General features: G+C 38.0%; 1 protein-coding gene and 1 non-coding gene across 3 annotated transcripts; both read left to right on the forward strand.

The window, feature by feature from the left end:
* The first annotated feature begins 2,133 nt into the window (after positions 1-2,133).
* On the forward strand, positions 2,134-2,240 carry LOC136234527 (small nucleolar RNA R71). The gene has a single exon (XR_010691402.1). It is a non-coding gene; the product is annotated as a small nucleolar RNA R71 (small nucleolar RNA).
* Positions 2,241-8,045: 5,805 nt separating this feature from the next.
* On the forward strand, positions 8,046-24,298 carry LOC136232972 (peptide deformylase 1B, chloroplastic/mitochondrial). 2 transcript variants are annotated; one of them, XM_066022464.1, is made up of 7 exons: positions 8,046-8,286; positions 8,424-8,562; positions 10,289-10,481; positions 16,403-16,513; positions 17,180-17,242; positions 23,564-23,671; positions 23,896-24,298. In XM_066022464.1, the coding sequence occupies exons 1-6, from the start codon at positions 8,073-8,075 to the stop codon at positions 23,663-23,665; spliced, it is 822 nt and encodes a 273-aa protein (XP_065878536.1). In that variant the 5' UTR covers positions 8,046-8,072; the 3' UTR covers positions 23,666-23,671; positions 23,896-24,298. The 2 variants fall into 2 exon arrangements, with proteins under 2 accessions (XP_065878536.1, XP_065878535.1); XM_066022463.1 differs by having other exon boundaries at positions 23,564-24,298.
* The last annotated feature ends 1,091 nt before the right edge of the window (positions 24,299-25,389 follow it).

Consider the following 25,389-nt stretch of genomic DNA (forward strand, 5'->3'; position numbering starts at 1 on the left):
GGATAAATGATTCCTGCATCCAACAGCTTGATCACCTCTTTCTGCACAACCTCCTTCATATGGGGGTCCAGTCTACGCTGTGGCTGGACAGACGGCTTATGATCTTTCTCCATCAGAATTCTATGAACGCAGACTGTCGGACTAATACCCTTGATATCATCAATTTTCCACGCAATAGCATCCCTATTTCTTCTCAATACCTCTATGAGTTGAGCTTTCTGATCAGGGGTTAACTTTGAAGATATAATCACCGGGCTTCCGCTAGGTGGTTCAAGGAACGCATACTCTAGGTGTGATGGTAAAGGTTTTAGTTCAAGTTTAGATAATGGCACAGTGGGTATTTCAGGTGGTTCTTGATGAGTAGGAACAGTGGGATCTAGAGGAGGTGTGGGCAAGTTGGTTTTAATGGAACATCCTGTTCCCTCACATAAGTTCACTTCTTCTCCCAAGAGAGCCTCTAGAGTGTCCTGTCCCTGTTCCTGTAAAGTAGAAAGACTTTGGAAATCATCTAAGAAACAGCATGTGTCATCACTAGTGTTAGCTCGTCTCATAGCCTCATTCATTTTGAAAATGATTTCTTCCCCATTAACTCGCAAAAATAATCGTCCCTCTCCTACATCAATCAATGCCTTACCCGTTGCTAAGAATGGTCTACCCAAGATAATAGGAACATGCAGGTCCTCATCTATATCCATTATGATAAAATCAACAGGCAGTATGAATTTTCCTACTTTGACGAATACATCTTCCACTACTCCCCTAGGGTAACATACCGACCGGTCAGCCAACTGAATGGACATTCTGGTTGGTTGTGGTTCTCCTAGTCCTAGTTTAGCATACATAGAATATGGAATAAGGTTTATGCTAGCTCCTAGGTCACACAACGCATTTTCAATATTTAAATTGCCAATTGAACAGGGAATAGAAAAACTCCCTAGATCCTTCAGCTTTTTCGGAAGCTGCTGCTTGTTCTGGAGTATTGAAGAACAGTCCCTGTTTAGTTGGATCATCGATATGTTTTCCAACTTCTTCTTGTTTGACAAGATATCTTTTAAGAACTTCGCATATGTGGGCATCTGAGCAAGTGCTTCCACGAAGGGAATGTTAATATGCAACTTCCTCAAGGTGTCCAACACCTTCAAATTTTGCTCTTCAAGCTTCTTGTTTATCAGCCTAGCCGGATAAGGTACAGGTGGCACATAGGGCGGAGGTGGTTTGTACCTCTTTCCTTGTTCCTCCTGGTCATGATCAACGGTCAATTCTACCCCGACGGGTTCTTCTTGACTGAGAACAACTTGTTTCTTTTCTTCTTCAACAGTTCGAGAGGTACCTGCACACTCAACATTTTCATCAATGGGAAAAGGGGGTTGAGTTTTCTTACCAGATCTCAGAGTGATGGCCATGACATCTCCTTTGGGGTTTGGTTCGGTGTTGCTTGGCATTATTCCTTTTCCTTTTGACGAAGATGCAGCAAGTTGATGGACCTGTGTCTCCAGATTTTTAATTGACGTTTGTGTCTGCTTCATAAATTGCATCATCATGGCCTTCATGTCCGGTTCTATATCTTCCTTTGGTGGAACAGGTTGTTTGTAGTGTTGTTGAGGTTGTCTCTGGTACTGTCTTCCTTGTTGCTGCTGGTACCTTGGTTGTTCCTGATTTGGTTGCCCAGTCTATCCGAAGTTCGGATGATTTCTTGTGGCTAGGTTGTAGGTATTCGAGTATGGGTTTGGTGGGTTCCTTTGATTATATCCAGTATAATCACATTGCTCCTGCTCACCTTTTCCTTGCTTGACTCCAGGACAGTTTATGTTGAAATGAGGTCCTCCACAAAAATCACAAACATCATTGAACGGTGGTTCGCTGTGAATGGATGATACATTAATCTTGCTGAGCTGCTTTGCAAGCTGTTCTACCTGGGTGGTCAGTTTCGACATAACATCATCATTCCCCGCTATTTTTCCTTCACCCCTAGCTGAGTGCCAGTTATAGCTCGTGCTTACGACTCTCTCAATAAGGTTGCACAAGGCTTGTGGTTCAAGATCTTCGGGGTTACCATTTGCAATGGATTCAATCTGGATTTTATAAATGCTGGTGACTCCATTATAAAAATTCTGCACTTGCATCCACATGGGGATGCCATGATTTGGTACCCTTCTTAATAATTCCTTGTACCTTTCCCATGCCTCGGCTAAGGATTCATCCTCTTCCTGCACGAAATGGGATACCTCATTTCTGAGTTTAATGGCCTGTCTAGGTGGAAAATATTTCATCAGAAAAGCACTGGTCATTTCTTCCTAAGTTGTAATCGTCCCTGGCTGTAAGTTCTTTAACCAGTTTTTTGCTTTGTCCTTGAGAGAAAAGGGAAACAGCTTTAGCCTTATCACATCATCGGAAACTCCTCGGTTTGATCTGAAAGTGTTGCATAGTGTAATGAACTCCTGGATATGCCCATTTGGATCTTCCGACTGGTATGCATTGAATTGTACTGCGGCCTGCAACATTTGGATCATAGATGCTTTTACTTCAAACATGTTGTTTCCTTCGTTTGGCAACACAATGCACGATGAGTGTCCTTCCATGGTTGGCCTAGAATAGTCTCTGATCCTCATAACTGGAGGATTGTTGTTCTCTCCTTCCTCTTCTTGATTAGGTTGAACTGGTTGTTCTGGTGGTACTCTTCCAGCCATCCTTCTTTCTCTTTGTCGCTCTCTTTGTCTTGCCCGTCGAGCTCCCGCTCGGTTTCGTCTACACGTTCTCTCTAATTCGAGATCGATAGGAAAAACTGGTGGTCCAGCTCTGCGCATAAACAAATGGAGAACTCCTTCTAGCTGCACTATTTAGCAAACAGATTAAAAACACCTTGTTTCATAGAAATTTTCAGATAAATTTTGTTGCTTTCAATCCCCGGCAACGGCGCTAAAAACTTGTTGTCCTCTGAACAGACTCTAGCAAGTGCACTAGATACAAGTAATAAAGTGATAAGTTGAGTATCGTCTCCACAGGGATTGATGACCAAATTTTACCAGAAGAATGTTGCAGAACAGGGTGTTCGTGGTGTGTGAATTCTTTATATTGAGAGATATTGTGAATAAGTAACAAAGTCAAAGATTTAACTTATAAAAACGATTACTTGATAATGATAAAAATGTAGAACAAGCTAGGCACAGCGGAACAGGTTACCTTAAGTCCCTAAACACCTTATTTATTCATGAATGACGCAAAGTGAAGTCAATGTCTCTGCTTTAATGCTCACTTAAGTCAACTCTCGTGTGTTCTTAAGATTCTAAGACTTACTACAACCATAAGCGTCCCTAAGGTTGGTTCTTTCTTGCATTACGATTGAAACAACATTTCAATAAAGAAAACCCTTGATACAACCTCCTAACATTCCTGCTTCGGGGTTGGATGTTTGATAAAAGGTTCGGTGAAGATGAAAGCAGTTCCCTATCATTCATCTAGCACTAGCATACATGCATAAGCAATGGAATAGAAAGCTTCATCAAACACTTCATAAATTAACAACATTCATTCATAAATAGAAATTAGAGAACTTACATAACCGGCCCTAACTGGCCGAACCTATTCAAAATGACTACTCACTCATACTGCCGAGTCAACAGTCTGCTTCCATTCTATAGAGCTCCATTAATGGAGTCATCTTCCTCGAGAGCTCTTCTCTCTACCCAAATGTCTATTTTTAAGTTCAACAAAAGATGATATATCTCCCCCTTTTCCTTTCCCTACTACGTCTATTTAAGGGAAAAAGAAAAGGTCAACACGGTACATAAAGTATCCGAGAAAATATTACAAAAACCAACCAAATTGTTCACAGATCTTAGAGTGCTAGAAGTGGTTAAAATCCTTTTGACCCTTGAACACTCAAGGGTCGAACTTTCATGTCATCATGCCACTTTTAAACTGCTCTTATCCGCCTTTCCTGCCTACCGCACCTGCTTTCTGTCCTGTCGCTATCCGTCATCAGAAATTTACAGTGTTAGACCGCTGGATCAAAGAAGGCTCAACTCCTCATGGTATGCGCGAAACAGGCTGCTTCCAGTCTGTTCGACTTAATCTTTCCTTATCTGCACAAAACACTTATAAGACCTTCTTTCTTATATTTTAACCTTAAAAACACCCTTAATTCATTATAAATAACATGTTAAATTGTAGTCAAATTCATGCCTAACAGGCAGCGACCCCGAACAGCTATTCGAATATATTTTTTTAAAAATTAAATATATATATATATATATATAATTGTTTTAAAACAGTTTCAAAATAATTTTCTGAATATTAGAAAATAGTTTTATCTTTTAGATTTAATAAAACCAAAACGTTTTAATTATCTAACTATAAAACCTTTAGATTTTGTTTAAACGATTATCAACCGAAATAATCAGGAACTATGCATAATCAGTTTTAATTAACAAGTAATCAAAACTTATTTATCTTTAGATTAATTAAACTAACCGATTAATTAATTAACCTAACTATAAATTTATTCAATCTGATTGAAAAACTCTTTTATTTACATATATGAAATAACAGATTAACATAGGCTCTGATACCAATGTAGGAAAATAGACAAGCCTAGGCGTAACGGAATAATAAAATTTTATCTATTTTATCTATTTCCATTTTCCAAGATTTGTTAATTGTTATTTCATATAAAGAGGGATAGAAAGTAATACCTTTGGTGAAGAACTATCTACCGTTGCAAACGAAGTGCCCACAACTTCTTATTATCAACTCGTGAGCAACGAACGTTTTTATTCAACACAGAAAAAACAAAACTAATCAGTAATCAACCTTTACAGTATAGCAATCGCAATAATTGCCTCTAACGGAAATCGATACGAGATCAAAGAGGGAGTAAGAAATAACGTAAATTAGCCGAGACAAAAGACGGAACGATTCCTCTCCTCCTGTTTTGTGTGTTTCGAAATTTATGGGGTTAGAGAGTCTATTTATAGACTTCTCTAAACCCTAATCCCAGTTGTATTAGGTAATTAAATAATTGGAATCTTATTCGGAATAGGATTCCTAATTAGATAATTAAATAAACACTTTACTATTATCTAAATAATAACTAATTATATCTAGATAATTATTATTAATCAAATTAATAATTAATTAATGTTAGGGATAATTAATTAGAGTTTCAATCACATAAAAACTTCTAATTAATATTATCAGATAATCTTTTAATTTAATTGATAACCATAATCAAATTATAATTATTAATCAAATTAATTTATCCCTAAATTAATACAAATTTCGGCCCATATATGTATGTCCCACTAATTACATTTTCATCCTCCGATTCCAAGTCCCATATGCGACCCATTAGGTTCTTTATTGCCACTAGCCGTATATATCCTTTGAAATTATTCATCACGATTAATTCCAACATATATATATATAACAGAATACCGTCGCGAGCTGTTACTAGCAGAACCTATGATATTCCCCCAGAGCAATTAAGAAGTCAGGTTGATAACTGACGTTAACCTTTCTGCATTAGGTACAGTATAATACGATCCTTCATCAACTATATCCTGTCGGTCAATTTCTTATAACCATGGAACGTGTCAAGGTTACATATAACGAAGAGTCCGGTTTTACTTGTACAGGTTGAATTCACTCTGAAAAGATAAGCTAAGTGAAAAGTTCATTTCTACTCTTAATTGTATCACATTGCAAGGATTTCAGTCAATTGACCACAAGCGGCCATTTGGATATATCTCCCACTTATCGGGAGTGACGAATGCTCAATCTGACATTAGCTATTCTGCAATTACTTTGTGTGATACCCAACCCTGCTCTCACACACCCCAGGCTCTCACCTGTTGGATCGTGCTCGCACAGAATCAAAGTATCAGACTCCATAATCCAGAATCACAAATTAACGAATGTTTGAGTCTGAGGATTAGTTATACCTACTAATACCAATGAGATGAACAGTTGACACATTAGATAAATCAATTCATTCTGTTATCTCAAGTCGGGTCCCAATCCTAATGAACTCCTTCACCGGATCCATGTAACTGTCTAGATATCTGAATATCTAAAGCTTGTGAGATCAGCTTTCTGTCTCGATAGAAAACACTATTACATGCAAGTCTCAACAGTAATATGCCAACCCCTATAACATATTACTTGACTTGGGTTTACTTTAAGTCTATTGGTTCTATTATAAAGTACAGTCTCACTTCATGCTTGTATGAACACTTTATAACTACTTAAATAAACTTAGGGTTACTTTCTTTATGAAAGATTTGTGCCTTTATATATAGTTACATTTTAATGCTATATATCTGATTAAACAAATGATCAAATAAACAATTTATTCATTAATATCAATATCCTAAAACAATTGTCTTTAGGACACTAAACTCCAACAATATAGTTATGATCTATCTTCGGGCGTCTCCTGTTGCGTGATCTACTCCGTTGTGATGAGGAGGAACTGGACGATGAAGCAGGATCTGGACGATGAAGCAGGATCTGATGGAGATCGTCCGCCATTTCCTTCCTGTCCTCTGGGTGGGGGACGTCCACCACCACCTCCCTGTCCTGGCGGCGGGGGCAGCGGTATTACCTATCGATGTGATATAGTCTGCCTTCTGCTTCGGGAACGAGATCTAGATCGTCTTCGCCCACGGGATCTGGTCCGCCTTCTGCGCCTTGGATCGACCAGTTCATCCTGCAGGCGACCAGGATCGACTGTCTCATTGATTTGCCCTTGCCCAGCTTGTGTTCCAGTTGGCACCGGAGGTACCTGGGGTTCTCCAATGGTGATTCCTGTATTCACTGGTGTTTTTCGGGGGTACCCGGCGGTTCCTCTAACTTCCTTCTGGTACATCCTCAAACAGTCTTCTACCTGTTGGTGGGACACTGCCTAGCTCTGTGCTAGTGACAACCGCATCCGCAGGGTGGGACTGTAAGAAGGCAGAATCGTTATGGGCTCCCGGTCTGATAATGGCGGTTTGCCAAGCGGATGTCCTCGACCTTGGTGGGGGACGGTACAAAGGGGGAATGACTCCCATTGTGGGTCCACCTATAAGGGATTATCAAGGTACGCTTTCAATCGATCCGCCATAGCTGATTCATAAGTGTTTTCTACCAAACCTGTGACAATATCGGCGAAATAATCTGGCGACATCTCCCTAACATCATGAACGAGGGGTGCATCAGGATCTGGGTTGTTGGTGTTTGTCTGGGGATTACCGACTGAAGTTGGTATTGAAGGTGTTGTTGTTCCGGTTGAAGGGCCCTTCATTTGCCATTTTGTGATTGTGAACTAAGTCCTTTTGTGATCAGAACTTCCACGCTCACCGCACCAATTGATGACTGGTAATGAAATCTACGATCGGAGCTCTTCTATGTGAGGCGCCGTTGGGATCGGCGAGGGACACTCCGATGCCAAAGTCAGTAACTTGTATGAGAATAAACTATAAGCACGAAGTAGGGTTTAGAAAAAGTGTGTCCCTCAATATCTTGGGGTGCAAGCTATTTATACTCATGTAATCGTAATTCCGGATAACTAGAAAGTCTCCATTAATGCCTCATTAATGGCGGTTACTGATCTTATTCAAGTATGACCGTTAGCTCATTAATGGGTTATTAGTTGCCTTTATTGGGAATCGGTTTGGCCGTTCCTTGGGCGTATCCAGGTTTGACGGATCTCCCAAGGCGTTTGACCCTCTGTGGCGTGTTGAGAAATCCGTAGATCCGCCACCTATGAGTCTTGCTTCATACACCATTGCTTTGGCGATCTTCCTTATCCGCAGTCATTTTGGCTAATTACCCTTTTAGTCCTGTAGATAATATCTGGATGTTATCAATAACGTAATAAATTTAAATACATGAACGAATGTATCAATTCAGTTAGTTTTGTAATTTACCCTAAAATCAATGGTAATATAAACAAAGTAACTTCAAAAATACAGAAAGGACAGAAATTGATTGATGGAAGTACGTAATTGTTTATGATTTTTATCATTCAATAATAATAATAATAATAATTCAACATTTTCATTTGGACAAGGTTAGTTCCCAGCCCGTCACGCATGGCAGCTCTTGCGGCTTCTCTTCGCCCGTCTTCACTATTGCCGCGAACTCTTTTCCTTCCAATTCTGCTCCGTCAAATCGGTTTTTCTGCTATCTGTCCCCGTATCAGTCGTTTATCCTCGGATTCCCGCTTCGTTTCCACCCCCAAACCTCCTGTGACGGCAGTTCGTGCTCAGACTAAGCGAGGTTTTTCAGAACACAAAGTAGCCACTCGTAAGCAAAATTCTAATTTATACTCTTCGACATTCTTGTGGAGTGTACTTTAATCTTTTCTAGTGGTTTTGATTTCTATAAATTGACTGCAGTTCTAAGGTTCATTCTTTTTATATGTACATTACTTACATCAATAGCTGCTGATCTTTACTTCGAATCACCGCTCAAAATTGTGGAATATCCGGACCCTATACTGAGGGCGAAAAATAAGCGAATTGATACATTTGATGAGAACTTGAAGAAGCTTGTTGACCACATGTTCGATGTAATGTACAAGTAAGTTTTAGTTCTATTGCAGACTAATATGATACCGTTGGTTGCTCCATCATTTTTGAGGTGGGAGCTAATATCTAATGCTGATCATGTATTAGTTGAGATTTTGTTTTTATTTCTATTGAAGTGTTTCATATTTTAGTCAAAGGTTACTTCTGTATTAGCTGTGGACGTGATTATTGAGTTCCTGAAATTCTCATTAGGCAATGTTAAATATGCTTAATTGGTTGTTAGGCTGTTAAGTTATACGAATTTGTGGCAAAATTCAATTCAAGAGTCTCTCAGTTCCTACTCGAATCACTATTCTATTTCCTCATTATCGTTGAGGAGGTTATCTCCCCTCCTAATCCAGTCCTTATTTTGTTTTTTATTAATAGTTTATTATTGAATCTCTCTATTCTCACTATTGTTAAATATAACAACACGTAATAATTTTAATAATAAAATAAATGAAGAATATTGTTAGAGATGACATGTATTTTAATGTCTTAAATTACTAAGAGTCAATTGTTTATATTATTTTTAGAGAGTGAACTAAGAGTCCCTTAGAGACGCTCTTATATATTTGAGGCAATCCTCTGCCTTTGAGGTATCTTTTGGGTGAGTGGGGTCTTTGTTTATATGGTATTAGAGTCACGGTTCAATGTTTGGTTCCCCACTAATATTAGCTTCGCGCTCCAAATGAATTGGGCATGAGGGTTGTGTTATATATCCCACATTGCTTAACTAGGGAGCTACGTGACTCTTTATATATGTGAATCAATCCTCTTCCTTTGAGGTAAGTTTTAAAGTGATATAGTCACGGAAGCAAGTTAAGGAGATGGTCTCTCATTGTATTTCTGGGCGAATGCTTATTCTTCTGTCAGGAGGCAACTACCTTTGTTGAATTATATGACGTTATTAGTTCTTATCCGCCTATTCCACCCGTTGGTTGTTTAATCAGCAAAATTGATGCTTTACCATTCATCCGAAGTAAGTATATATGACTCTGTGAATGTTTACGGTCTGACTCTGAAGTCATATTTTGCCTTCATGCTGCATTTTTATGTATGAGCATGCTTTATTTGATATTTTATGCTTTACCCCTTCTTTTTCCTATTTGAGTACCTATTTCTTAGATCGTTCTTATCATTTAATGATTATATAACATATTTGATTGTATCATAGTTGTCGTGAATCATCGTAAGATTTAGTCAAATTCATAATATTATAAAAAACAAAATATTTACTATATTGAACTCAAAATATTATCAAATATTAGTCTAGAAATGCAATTTTAATGTCAAAAAAGAAATCATATTACAATTCAAATCTAATGCAAATGCAATCCTAATAAAACTAATTCACAAATCGGACTCTGTTTAATAACTTAGTGGAGATGAAGAGCTTGAACTTCTGACTTCTTTTTTTGCCTTGTTGTCAACTTGATAATGAAGATCTGACTCGAAATAGAGCTGAATCGAATCGAATAGTACTTGTTACAATTAGATTCACTCTATAGATTCGGCTCGAAATAGAGCTAGATCGAATCGTACGATTCGAATTGTACGATTCGAATCGTCAATTGTAAGATTCTAACAACAGTGGATTGTACCATAATGCTACACATTTATGCTATGGCAATGCCACCATCATGCAATGCTTCGGCAATAAGAATTTGCTTATGCTTATAAAAAATCCTCCCACCTTACAGGTTGTGATCAAAACTTGTTGGCTTCCTTTTTCACAGAACTGATGGTATTGGGCTCTCAGCACCTCAAGTAGGAATTAATGTTCAACTCATGGTGTTTAATCCAGTTGGTGAGAGAGGTGAGGGAGAGGAAATTGTTCTCATCAATCCAAGAGTCAACAAATATTCAAAGAAAATGGTGCCCTTTAATGAAGGGTGCCTTTCTTTTCCTGGGATCTATGCTGATGTGGAGGTACATATTCTACTAAAGAATTTGTCCCTTTTGCTGGGCTCTGTTTAAATTTTTGTCAGAACCAAATTTACTATTTAAATCGCTTTTAAGTATAACCAAGCTCATAAGTCCAATTTGTCAAATTTGATGAATTTTGAAGAAAATTTGAATAATGACAGCAAAAAACAAAAATAAATCAAACTAAGAAAAATAGCAATAACTATATGCATAATTTATTATATGATTACAAATTGTCTTTGATTGATAGATTCAACTGTTAAATAAATCTTAAAGAACTGTTAGAATATTTTAGCAATCCACAAGTGTGAAAACTTATTACATTTGTAAGTTATAGACAGGTTGGAAGAGGCAGAGTCATTTGCAACGAACATCTAGACCTCAGCCTAGTTAGCGTGCATCCCATGCATAGTTGTTAAATCGAGATTCGACTCGTGAATCTCATTTTGTGAATCGAGACTCGTGAATCGAATCGTAAAATTCGGATCAAATTCAAAATATTATAAAAAATAAAATATTAACCATATTTAACTTTAAATATGAGTCTAAAAATGCAATTTTAATATCCAAATAGTCATCTATAAACCTTTTTAATTTCATAACTTCACTGAAGTGAAGAGTCGTAAATTATTTGAAACCTAATTCTATGTGTGTATTTTTATAACTCATAATTTAATAATTCTGCAACGAAGAGTTCACAAATAAGTCATTTTATAAACCATACAAAAAACATCCATAATAAAATAAGTCCTTAATTCTTCAAAAACATCTAATACTTAAACAAAATTTGTATCATAAACCTATTAGATTATAATTTGTATCATAAACATAAACCTATATAATATAAGTACCTAAATCATAACCCCAAAATTTGCATCAAAAACCTATTAAATTATAATTTGTATCATAAAAATAAACCTATATAATATAAATAACTAAATCATAACCCAATTAAATCTAGATGGAAGACTTACATATAAACTTCCACAAAATAAACTTCCACAGAAAAAACGCACACCACACCAGAGATGAACATTAGGATGAAGGGAAGAGAAGAAAAATCGCGCCCAGGAGGAGGACTTGTCCAGAAAAATCGTAGAGCAGGAAGACTTCTACAGAAGAAATCACACATAGGAGGAAGACTTGCAGTGCAAAAATCGTGATGGAAAAGGATGCGCAGACGGAGAAGAGAGATATTAGGCATGGTGCCATGAATCGACCGAATCGGGTGACTAGGCCGATTCACCACCAATTCGGCTGATTCATGAAGGCTTCGAGTCGTACATAGATACGACTCGAAATCTTCATGAATCGACTCCAAATGTACGAGTCATGTCGACTCGTACGATTCTAACAACTATGATCCCATGATCCCATATATATTGAGGCAAATTAGACTTTAGTTGACCTTGTCAGCATTGTCCCTCTGATCGTGAAGAAATAGCACAATTTGTAATCTAAGTACATTGTCCCTCTGATCGTGAAGAAATAGCACAATTTGTAATCTAAGTACATTGTGCCTGCTTATTGATCCCTCTCTTTTTTATATATGTGTATATATAGGGGAGGGCTATTACGAGAACATTTATGTGAAAATGGTTTTTTTATGTGAAAACATTCTCATTAACTGTATTATTGTAATACAACAACAACAACAAAGCCTTAGTCTCGAAATGATTCGGGGTCGGCTAATATGAACCATCATATAAAACTGTGAAATCAAGTCGTGTCAGCGACACAAATTCTCTCCCTCCACTCTTTCCTATCCACTACCATATTTTCCTTAATCCCCAATAAACTCATATCACTCTCGATCACCCTCCTCCAAGTTTGCTTAGGTCTTCCCCTACCCCTCACCCCTACATCCCTTTGCCACTCTTCAGCCCTCCTAACCGGCGCATCAAGCGCTCTTCGCCTTACATGGCCAAACCACCTTAGTCGGTTTTCCCTCATTTTATTGTCAATAGATATAACCCCTACTTTTGTCCTAATTATTTCATTACTCACCCGATCCTTTCTCGTATGACCACACATCCATCTCAACATACGCATCTCCGCCACCGACATCTTATGAGTGTGACAGTGTTTCACTTCCCAACACTCCGTACCATATAACAATGCTGGTCTGATTGTCGTGCGTTAGAATTTTCCCTTCAATCTATTTGGCAGCTGGGGTCACAAAGGAAACCTGTAGCACTCTTCTACTTCGCCCAACCAGATTTAATCCTATGAGCAACATCTCCATCTACTTCTCCATCTGTTTGGATAATAGATCCTAAATACCGAAAGCAATCCGATGCCTGAACAACTCTCCCATCTAGGGTGATTGTCCCTGCCTCCATACTCCTATCGCCGCTAAACTTACACTTCAAATATTCTGTCTTACTTCGGCTCAGCTTAAAGCCTCTAGATTCTAAAGTTTGCCTCCATAGTTCCAACTTCCTCTCCACGCCTTCTTTCGTCTCATCAACCAACACAATATCATCTGCAAACAACATGCACCATGGTATACCATCTTGGAGTGAACTCGTTAGTTCATCCATAACGATGGCAAAAAGAAATGGGCTTTGCAGAGCCTTGATGCACTCCAATCGTAATAGGGAACTCTTCAGTCTTCCCAACAATGGTGCGTACACTCGTGCATGCTCTCTCATACATGTCCTTTATGATGTCAACATATATCTGCGAAATGCCTTTCCTTATTAAGGCCCACCAAAGTACTTCCCTTGGTACCTTATCATATGTCTGCAAGTCTTTCTTCTTATTTCGATAGTGCTCCATTAATTGTCTCATTAGATGGATGGCTTCCATAGTTGATCTTCCCGGCATAAAGCCAAACTGGTTTTCCGAGATCTTCACCGTCCTCCTTAGCCTTTGTTCGATCACTCGCTCCCACAGTTTCATAGTGTGACTCATTAATTTGATTCCTCGATAGTTGGCACAATCTTGGACATCACTTTTGTTCTTATACAACGGGATTAGAATACTTTTCCTCCATTCGGATGACATCTTATTGTTTCTCCAAATTTTGTTGAAGAACGTCGTCAACCATTCGATTCCTCTCTCTCCCAAATATCTCCAAATCTCAATAGGGATGCCATCAGGTCCTACTGCTTTCTTCAATCTCATCTTATTTAATGCCATTTTGACTTCACCCTTTTGAATTCTCCGTATGCATTCACGATTTATCATATCGTAAGGGATACTTATATCTCCAACCTCTTGTCCGCGATCTCCATTAAATAAGTTATCAAAATAGGACCTCCATCGTTCCTTGATATCCTTATCTCCAACTAAGACTTTTTGGTCCACATCCTTCACACATTTAACTTTTCCGAGATCTCGCATCTTCCTATCTCTCATCCGAGCAATTCTATATATGTCTCTTTCCCCTTCCTTCGTATCCAATCTTGTGTACAGATCCCGATTCTCCTTTGCTCTAGCATCTCGTATGACCTTCTTTACTTCCCTTTTAGCTTCTTTGTACTTTTCGTAGTTCTCATCACTCCTGCACTTCCCTAATATTTTATAGGATTCTCGCTTACTCTTTACTGCTTGTCGTACTTCTTCTGTCCACCAAGATGTGTCCTTACCTGGTGGCATGCTACCTTTAGATTCCCCTAGAACTTCCTTCGCTACCTCCCTTATACTATGCTCCATCTTAGTCCATATCGAATCTATATCTAAATCCATATTACAAGTCCAAATATCTTTTTTGGCTATCTCATCCACAAATTTTTGTTGATTCTCCCCTTGCAGTTTCCACCACTTAATCTTAGTCTCCACTTGTGGTGTTCGTTTTCTCATACATCTCCTACTTCGAAAATCAAGCACCACTAATCTATGTTGGGTTGTCGTACTCTCACCAGGGATCACCTTACAATCAATATAACTCTTTCTCCAAGCACTCCTTACTAGGAAGAAGTCAATTTGGCTCGCATTACCGCCACTCAGATAAGTCACTAAGTGGGATGTTCTTTTCATAAACCATGTGTTCATGATACTCAAGTCATAGGCTGATGCGAATTCCAAGATATCATTTCCTGCTTCATTTTTATCTCCAAAACCATACCCTCCATGAACACTCTCAAACCCATCTCGCCTAGAACCTACGTGTCCATTGAGATCACCACTTAGTACCATCTTTTCATCGCTAGGAACCTGTTGCACCACTTCCTCCAAGTCCTCCCAAAAAGCTTGTCTTAGAGACATCTAATCCTATTTACGGCGCATATGCACTTATGACATTCACAACCTCATCGCCTATCACAAGCTTAACACTCATAATTCTATCGCTCTTCCTAGACACCGCTACTACATCATCAATATACTCCCTATCAATAAGAATACCTACTCCATTTCTACCCTTATCCTTTCTTGAGTACCACAGTTTATAACCCCAATGAGCTATCTCTCTAGCCTTGGCTCCAACCCACTTGGTTTCTTGTAGGCACATTATATTTATTCTCCTCCTCTTCATAACATCTACAATTTCAGCTAATTTTCCTGTCAAAGAGCCTATGTTCCATGTCCCAAAGTGTAACCTATTACCCCTACCCCTACCATTACCATTACCGTGGACTAGCTTATTGTAATATGAAATATAAATCTGTATACACGTGGATTCATCTCTCCCTCACCATCACCATCATCTTCCTCACCTTATTTCCTCCATTTTTACTCTTCAAACTTCTCCAAACTCATTCTTCCTCATTTTTCGCGTTCTTTATACTAAATCGAAGCCCACAACATGAGCTACAAGTGCATGTAAGAATAAGAGATTGATTTTGCGTTTTTATTGAGTAGAAATTCGTAATATGGACCATCCCTTTTATTTCTCTACCCTATGTTCTTTTTTTTTTTTTTTTTTTTTTTTTTTTGCAATTCTAACACCAAAAATGGATTTGGGAGGCTGTTTTACCTATGTGTATGGTGGATTCGGGTTGCATGCAAGAGTTTTGAGTGGTAACCGGCGCTACACCGGAAAATGTACAATAGACTTTTTAGATGTACGAGTCGAGTCGATTAGGCTCGACGACCGGCTTCTTTCTAGCGTTGAATGGTCTGGTGATTTTGTTAATGGTTTGCTGATTTAGAACATGAGCCATTAGTTGTAGAATATACGACATTAGTTTTAGAACATATGCCTAACAAAACTATGTTGGAGTATATGCTCTATATTTTATAGCATGCATTCTAAAAGTTATGTACAATGTTCTAAATAATGTTAAATAAGACATTAGTTGTAGAACATAAGACATTAGCTAGAGTATATGTTCTACACATGTGTTCTAAAAAGTTAGTACATTGTTATAAATTATCTTTTATATGTTCTAAATTTTATAGCATGCTTTCTAAAAGTTAAGTATAATGTTCTAAATAATGTTACATAGGACATTAGTTGTTGAACTATGCTGGAATATATGTTCTATATTTTATAGTCTGTGTTCTAAAAAATTAAATACGATATTCTAAATAATGTTACGTATATTCTACGTTTTTTGATTGGTGTTCTCACATAAAAAAAAGTGTTCTTACATAGGGTGTTTTCAACTGATCCCTCCCCTATATATATATATATATATTCATTCAACTTGTGCCATCTGTTTACTTAAAAATCCATCGTGTGAAATAAAAGTAAAATGTGGGATCTCAAATAAAATCATTCTAGTTATGGTTTGGAAAACATTTAGTTTTTTGTTGATTCAGAAATGGAAATGAACTCCTATGATATAATAGTTCTTAGTCTATTGACATTGAGTTGTAGGTTATGACTCTTAACTTATACTTTGTCCATTTATATGTTCGTGATTGTTTTGCTCCTTTGCAGAAGTCATCTGGTATTTTTTATTCCTTAAACTCTATATCTTGAATCTCTTGATGGAATTTACTTCCACTAAAATTATTATAATTTATATCTGCAGAGACCAGATACCTTAAAGGTTGATGCCAGGGATATTAATGGTGCTAGGTTTACTGTGAACTTGTCGGGCCTTCCTGCACGTGTTTTCCAGCATGAATTTGACCATCTACAGGTCTTCTAATATCTTTTTTTCTTATTTACTTCCAAAACTTAGATATAAGGATTTACTACTGTTGTGAAGTTTACAAATAATATTCGTACAAGTTTTATTATTTTATATCTTGTTGAATGGCAATTACTGGAGTATGTTGAATGGATGTGGGTACAGTAACATATATATCCTTTGACTTCTTTACGATTGCTTAAGTAGAGATCAGGTCACAATTCTATGGAATTAGATATAAATGCAGGATCAGTTTCATTAATTCAGCGGAAAATGTTCTTTGTGGCGTTAACTCCATAGATGTACTTATAAAAATAAATATTGCATACTTGTAAAGCCTCTTACTGTATAACTTAGCCGTTTTTATATAAGTTTTCTGGAGATTTTTTCCAATTATCACATTGTTGGATAAAATTTAGTACAAATCTTGTCATTTTTACTGGAACTATCATACCCAGCATGGAGAGACCTGATCATTATTTCAAGGTTTCATGATGATGTTTCCTCAATTTCACCTATACCTCATGGTCTTTGAGACTTCGACCATTAGACCAAAAAAACAACAAAAGCATGTAATTGTTGGTTATTTGTATTACTATTACTTTATATGGATATCTCAAAGGTTGTAAATGTCAAGTGTTAGTATTTTGGCTAATATAGCTCATGATCTTGCAGGGAATTCTTTTCTTTGAGAGAATGACTGAAGAAGTTCTTGAAAGTATTTCTCCGCAGCTGCAGGTGAGTGGAAACATGCCATTTATTATACCTTCTAGTCGTGTAGAAACATGTTTGTGCATATTTTGTCATCAGATATTTTTACTGGACATTGCATGATACATTCTTCCTTGTAGTTTCTGTACATGGATGCTGCTATAGTATGAGAAAAAATACCGATGTGACATAGGCCATAATATGTAATATTCTATATTTTAATAATGATGTATCAAGCATTAGGGCATTCTCCTCCATCTGGGGGAAGTCTCAAATATTAAGCACTAGGTATATTAATACTTTTAGCCCATAGGCTATCAAAATGATACACAGAGTATATTCAGAAAGAAGAAAGAAGGAAGAAGAATCGAGAGAGAGAAAAGTCTGCAAATTCATTTCATAAAAGAGACTCATTACAGAAAAGATGCTAAATAACCGTTAGACCTAGGATAGACACACACGCAGACATCACGTGTTTTGCAGAAATAACAAACTCACTACAGACAGAAAACATCAAAACGCAGCTAAACGACTAACAATTAAAATTCCACATAACAATTCATCCCCCTTAAGAACCTTGTCCTCAAGGTTCAACAACTTGAAAAGCTGGATAACGCTGCTGAATGTCAAATGCAAATTCCCACGTGGATTCTCCGGGATCCCTATCAGACCAATGAACCAGTATCTTTGTAGCAGCTTGGTTGCCTCTTTTTACCAGCTTCCTATCCAGTATTGCTATTGGGAAAGGTTCTGCATTATAATGGTTTGGAAGCTGAGTAGAAGACATAACTTGGGTTGACAACTTCTTCTTAAGTTGTGAGACATGGAAAACCGGGTGTATTGCAGAGCCAGAAGGCAATTTGAGCCTATAAGCTACCTTTCCAATCTTATCTTCAACCACATAAGGACCATAGAACAATGGAGCAAGTTTCTGACTCATCCTGAACACAGTACTCTGCTGCCTATAAGGTTGCAGCTTAACAAAGACCTCATCTCCAATAGCAAACTCCCTATCTGTCCTGTGTAAATCAGCTTGTTGTTTCATACGATGTTGAGCCCTCTTCAATTGTTCCTTCATGATCTTAAGAGCCAATTCTCTATCCTGAAGGAATTGATCTACTGATTTAATTGCAGAATCACCCGGAAAGTAAGGGATGTGAATTGGGGGCGGCATTCCGTAAACTACTTCAAAAGGAGTCAACTGTATAGAAGTATGAAAATTGGTGTTGTACCACCATTCTGCTAGGGATAGCCACTTAGCCCACAAAGCAGGATTTCCATTGGCCATACATCTCAAATATGTCTCCAAACACCTGTTGACAACTTCAGTTTGTCCATCTGTTTGGGGATGATAAGCAGTAGACTTTAACAAACTCACCCCTTGTAATTTGAACAATTCCTCCCAAAAGTTGCTGACAAATATTGGATCTCTATCACTCACTATTGTGGATGGAAGTCCATGCAACTTAAAAATAGTATCCAGGAACACTTGCGCCACAGTAACAGCTGTGTAGGGATGCCTTAATCCAATGAAGTGAGCATACTTGCTCAATCTGTCCACTACTACCATGATGACCTCTTTTCCTTCTGATTTCGGTAATCCTTCAACAAAATCTATGCTAATATCACTCCAAACATTTTGAGGAATCGGCAGCGGTTGAAGAAGTCCTGGAGTAGCAACATTTTCAGGTTTGCAGGTCTGGCAGACTATGCAATTCCTCACATAATTCCTCACATCCCTTTCCATGCCCTTCCAATAGAAAAGCAACTGCAGCCTTTTATAAGTTGCTTGAACCCCCGAATGTCCACCTAAAGCTGAGTCATGTATTAACTTTAAAAGTTTGTCTTTCAACTGCATATTATTCCCAACCACCAATCTTCCTTTCCTCCTCAAGAGTGTCCCCTGCCAAGAATAGGCCCCTGAATTATCTTGTCTGCTGCAATTGTTGTATAATGCCCTGTAAGTAGGGATCCTGAGCCCAACTTGCCTCAATTTCTGGTAGTAGACTGCAAGTTGGAGTTGAAACTGTAAGGGCCGCGAATTCAGCAACAGGTAGCCTGGAAAGGGCATCAGCAGCAGTATTTTCCCTTCCTTTCTTATATGTGATCTCAAAGTCGTAGCCAAACAACTTGGCAATGTACTTTTGCTGATGAGCTGTTGTAATTCTTTGTTCAAGCAAGAATTTCAAACTCCTATGATCAGTCTTGATTAAGAAGTGTCTGTGAGCAATGTAATGGTCCCATTTTTTAACTGCATGTACAACTGCCAGTAGCTCCTTCTCATACACGGATAGTGATTGGTGCCTAGGTCCCAAAGCCTTGCTAATGTAAGCAATAGGATGGCAGTCCTGCATCAACACAGCTCCAATTCCCACATCACAGGTGTCGGTTTCAATGACAAATTGCTTGTGAGGAGAGGGCAGAGCAAGCACAGGGGCTGTAGTTAAAGCAACCTTCATAGAGTCAAAGGCTGCCTGAGCTTGATCGGACCACCTGAAGCTATCTTTTTTCAACAAGTCGGTCAAAGGCCTGCTGATGACGTCATATTGTCTTATAAATCGCCTGTAGTACCCTGCAAGACCAAGAAATCCTCTAAGCTGTTTGAGAGTAATTGGAGTAGGCCACTTTGAAACAGCTTCAATCTTCTTGGGGTCAGTTGAAACTCCTCCAGCTTGAATAATGTGTCCCAGATATTCAACTGAGTTACTACCAAAGGTACACTTGCTGTGCTTGGCCAATAGTTGGTGTTGTTGGAGCTTCAAGAAGACCAATCTTAAATGCTGCAGATGAGACTCCATATCCTTACTGTAAACTAAAATGTCATCAAAGAAAACTAGCACAAACTTTCTCAAATATGGCTTGAATATATCATTCATCAGACTCTGAAAGGTTGATGGTGCATTTGTGAGGCCAAAGGGCATCACTATGAATTCATAGTGCCCTTCATGTGTCCGGAATGCAGTCTTGTGTATATCTGCCGGGTGCATCCTGATCTGATAGTATCCAGAGGTCAAATCAATCTTAGAATAGACTGCAGAATCATGTAGTTCATCAAGCAACTCCTCAATTACAGGTATAGGAAACCTATCCTTAATTGTCTTACTATTGAGCTCTCTGTAATCAATACACATTCTCCAAGTATTGTCTTTCTTTTTAACCAACACCACTGGAGAGGAATAAGGGCTTACACTATGTTGTATTGTTCCGTTTTCCAATAGTTCATGCACCATTTTCTCAATTACGTCCTTTTGCAGAAAGGAATGCTTATATGGTCTAACATTGACAGGTGAAGTTCCTTCTACAAGGGGAATCTGATGATCATGGGTTCTTTGTGGAGGGAGGCTAGTTATTTTGTTGAACAGGGAGTTGAATTCGTCAAGGAGTTGGGCTAATTGAGGTGGACAGGCTGGAAGTGGAAGTTGTACATTGTCAATGGACTGTATTTGGGCAAGGAAGGCTGTGCAACCATGGTGAAGCATTCTTAACATGTTGCTCTCACTAATCACTTTGACTGAGGAATTATTAATACCGTGTAATTGGTACTGATGGGTTTCAATCTTAAATGACATAGTAAGGGTGTTAAAGTTCCAAATTATATCCCCTAATGTCATGAGCCATTGAGTTCCCAAGACCATCTCACACCCTCCCAGGTTCATAACCAAAAAGGAAGACATAAACAATTGTTCTTGCATTTTCCATTCAAACAACTCACACAAATACTGACATATCAATTCCTGCCCATTAGCTATAGTGATTCTAACGGGATCAATAACCTTCAACTGACATCCCAATCCTTTAGCAATAGTCAAGTCGATAAAATTGTGAGTACTACCTGAATCAACTAGAATCTGCAGAGTCTTACGTTTGTGGTTGCCAGTAAGCCTCATGGTTTGAGGTGCAGAAGCTTGCATTCCTCCCATAGCGCAAAGAGATATCGAAGGGGACTCTATTGAGCCTTCCATTGCTCCAAAGTCCATTTCTGTATCTTCCTCATCCGGACACTCTTGCACCATGATCATGTGTAAATACTTTTTCTTACACTGATGACCAGGAGTAAACCTTTCATCACACCAGAAACACAGGTTTTTAGCCCTTTTATCTGCTAACTCCGCATCAGTGAGCCTCCTAGTTCTTGGGGGGTTATTTAATTTAGGGAAAGGCTGAACAGAGGTTTTGGCAGCAGTTACAGGTAACTTGGCAGCATTTGGGGGTGTAGGTAACAGGGGAGGTGTTTTGTGCATAGGTGTTGTAGAAGGTGTAGAATAAGAGGAAAATGCCCTGTTCTGATGTGTCTTACCATACTTAGTAGCACTAAGATAAGCATCTTGCATACGGGCTAATGCATATGCTTGTTGTAAGGTTTTTGGTCCCAACATTTGCAAAGGATAGCTCACTTCATCTTTTAGTCCACTAAGGAAGCAACTCAGTGTATTTTCTTCTAATAAGGTTACCTTATGGGAGCAAACGTCAAATGCTTCCATGTATTCCAGTAATGAGCCGGTTTGGGTTAACCTCTTAAGATCTGCCATGGGATCTTCATAAATCCGCTCCCCAAATCGTCCAGTCACCGCCTTCACATATTCATCCCATGGGGGATCCTCCAATCGTCCTCTACCCTTCAAGTATGCTTGGTGCCATTCAAGAGCTCGTCCTTCTAAGTGGAGTGAAGCTAGCCTGACTCTGGAGTTCAACGGAGTAAGATCGATTTGGAAAAAACGGTCGCAGCGAAATAGCCACCCTTCAAGGTCTGTACCATTAAATCGTGGAAATTCCACTTTAGTAAAACGAGTAGAGAGTTGATATGGGGGTTGATCGGAGTTCTGAGAGTTCAGGTTAACAGAGGAATGAAAATTTGAGGTGGAAGTGTTATCAGTGAGATTTAAGGAAGAGATGTAGGATTTGAGATCTGCAACAATAGAGGTTTGCAGTTCAGTAACAATGGAAATTTGCTGTTTCGCCATGAGCTCCGTGAATAACTGTTCTTGCTTCTTGTTGCTCTCGATAACCATCCCTTTAACTAACGATTTGAGATTTTCTTCTATCTTTTTGAGTTCTTGGGATCGTGTTTCAGCCATGGTGATGTTTGGATGTGGCGGGTGAAATCACAGGTAAGGAAAGAGCTCTGATACCAAATGATACACAGAGTATATTCAGAAAGAAGAAAGAAGGAAGAAGAATCTAGAGAGAGAGAAAAGTCTGCAAATTCATTTCATAAAAGAGACTCATTACAGAAAAGATGCTAAATAACCGTTAGACCTAGGATAGACACACACGCAGACATCACGTGTTTTGCAGAAATAACAAACTCACTACAGACAGAAAACATCAAAACGCAGCTAAACGACTAACAATTAAAATTCCACATAACACAAAATATATAAAAGAATGGAGACAAAAATTATCTACTGCTCTCAGGATGATTTGAGTGCTACGAAATGAGCATATAGTAGTTTAAAGTAAGTTAATGATATCAGTAGAGAAGATACTAATTACCTTGCATTAGGGTGGTTTCTATGCATTGCATTAGCAGGCATTCCTATGCATGGGGCCTTTAGGTGCAAGCAAGTGAAACTGCAACCTGCACGTCCAAATAAAACCATGGTACAGTAAAACTTCCATATAAAAATATTCTATATAGGAATAACATCTAATTATTATAAAAAATATTCGGTCTCAACTTGAGCCAGTTATGAATAATAATAACCTCCAAATCGTTATTTGTTATACATTTTTAAAGTTCCACATTAAGAAACTACACCTCTATATAGTAATATATATATATATATGTACACTATTTATATTTATATGTTTTTAGTAGGGTTCCAACTAAATTTATAATATTACATTTAGCCATAAAAACTATTACAATTATCTACGAGTTGGAAACACAAACTCCAACTTGGATTCAACAAGGTGTTCATGCAAGTGAATTATTAAATACTCTGCAAGTTTAAGGATGTAGTAGCAAGCCTAAAGACTAAATCAATGTGTCAAACAACTTTACATAAATATTTTTTGAATAATAATAATTTGAGAGTTCTTATTGTTGTTAAAATTTAAAGTAATAGGTGTTGAGAATTTTTTTTGTACCAACCTCTATTTAGTAATAACCTCCAAATTGTTATACAAATAGTCCGGTCCCAAGTGTATTCCTATATAGAGGTTTCATTGTAGAATCCTTCTCACCCATGTGGCTGTCTTACTTTATAGGAAGTTGACAACAATTTTCTGTTTATGCCTAGATAATAATATCGTGGCTGCTGTGGATAGATAATTGACTTGATTATTAATGCACTCCTTTCATAGATTGTTCTAACCCATTGTCTGCTGCTGCTTTAATGTTGTCAGGCCTTAGAAAAGAAATATGAAGAGAAGACAGGAGATCCAAGCCCTGAAAGGGTTGAAACACGCAAAAGGAAAAAGGCTGCTGCTGGTTTTGGGAAATCATGATTGCAGGCATGGGCTTCTGCAGATGCATCAGCTATATTGAAATAAACATAAGTTCAACAATTGATGGATTGATTCTATTTGCTTATGTTACAGAAATTGAATAGTTGATGCATGCCTTGAGAAAACTGAGGACTACAATAATTTCTGATGATTTTGCATGTATGAACAGAATATGATGTCTAGCTAATATCTATATGTACTGCAACATTGATTTGCCTTTTTGCAAACAGTCAACTGGAGGGACAGTGTCACTTTTCAAATCTCCATATGTGTTCCAACAGAAAGGCTGGCTGTCTTCTCCAACTGGTGTTAGCTCTATGGTATCTAAGGAGATACCGGTGCAGGGAAAGTTGTCACTGCATCCAAAGTGTAAAGGATATTTTGTGTATGTGCCTTTTATGTTTGCATAGGTTATGCCAGACACAGACAGACACAGCTGAAGATTCATTTCGGCATATTTCACCATCACAGTAGTATTGAATCAATCATGATGGGAGTTTCAACTCCAGAAGCTTCGATTTTTGAGAATGTGATTCCTTGTACTGAACCTGAACCTCCCTTCAGTGAAGTCATGTAGTAGGATAACAGTGTGTGTATATTCTAAATGGTGGTATCCATGTCTTTATTCTGACATTTTGATGTAATGTTTGAAACACAGGCTTTAGTGTTGTCTTTTCCCAGGCTGCCTATGCTGATACAGTGATACCATGTCCAGGTCCAAAATTTGCGTTGTATATGTATACTTTGAGCACTCTGTTTGTATCGATACACAGTCATCCCCTATAAAACCCATTAGAAATTCGAAATTAGGAATTTCACTAACTTCAAGTACGCAAGTACGGTGAGGGAATTCACTAAGGTGCATGACAATTAGTATAGGCATTAGTGTATTGTAACATTTCTCTAGTAACCAATTTGTGGCAATATTTGTTTTCTTATTTTACTTTCCTCTTTGAGCTATGTAAAGCTCACTTCTGCAATCTCATTCTTAAGATGAAATGAATAAAACAGAAACTTCTTTTCCTCTCTTCCTAGTTATGATATGGTATTAAAGCTTCTAGGTTACTAGAGGTTTTCTAGTTATCCAACCAAAGAAGAAAAGTTGTGTTTGTTGAAATCCAATTTTGATGAGCTTTGAGTATGACAAAAATTACAATTGAATCCCTCACGCTATTAAAATTCACAATTAATTATTTGTGTTTATGTGCTAACAATTTTAATTAAATGTCTAAATTGATTAGAAGCAACATACACAAGTTAGCTAAACAGGGTGATGAAACTCAATTCATCACACTTGTGCATAAACGTGGAGAAAACGTAAGTTTTGGAGATAACAAAAAGGGTAAGATAATTGGGTCAGGAACCGTTGGTGGTAACCCTACTATTGAGTCAGTCTCCCTAGTCAGAGGACTTGAGTATAACCTACTGAGCGTAGCTCAGCTGTGTGACAGCGGTTGGAAAGTTATATTCGATGCCTCTGGATGTCAAATACTCGAGGGCAAGACTAATGAGTTAATTTTAACTGCCCCTCGTGTCGATAATGTCTTTATGCTGAATTTAGAAAAAAAGTTTTCAAAAGATATATGCTTAGTGTCAAAGGAAGAAAATTCCTGGCTATGGCACAGGAGACTTGGTCATGTAAGCATGGACCTCCTGGCCAAATTAGCAAGAAAGCAATTAGTTGAGGGACTGCCCAAACTTAAGTTTGAAAAAGATCAATTATG

The sequence above is a fragment of the Euphorbia lathyris genome, chromosome 6 (genome assembly GCF_963576675.1).
Source record: "Euphorbia lathyris chromosome 6, ddEupLath1.1, whole genome shotgun sequence".
In the NCBI taxonomy this organism is placed as follows: Eukaryota; Viridiplantae; Streptophyta; class Magnoliopsida; order Malpighiales; family Euphorbiaceae; genus Euphorbia; species Euphorbia lathyris.

Excerpts from the sequence above, each read along its gene's own strand:
- LOC136232972 (XM_066022463.1), top strand. The coding sequence starts at position 8,073 with ATGGCAGCTCTTGCGGCTTCTCTTCGCCCGTCTTCACTATTGCCGCGA. Across the intron at positions 8,287-8,423 it reads AGAACACAAAGTAGCCACTC|CTGCTGATCTTTACTTCGAA; the intron begins GTAAGCAAAATT and ends TTACATCAATAG. Across the intron at positions 8,563-10,288 it reads ATGTTCGATGTAATGTACAA|AACTGATGGTATTGGGCTCT; the intron begins GTAAGTTTTAGT and ends CCTTTTTCACAG.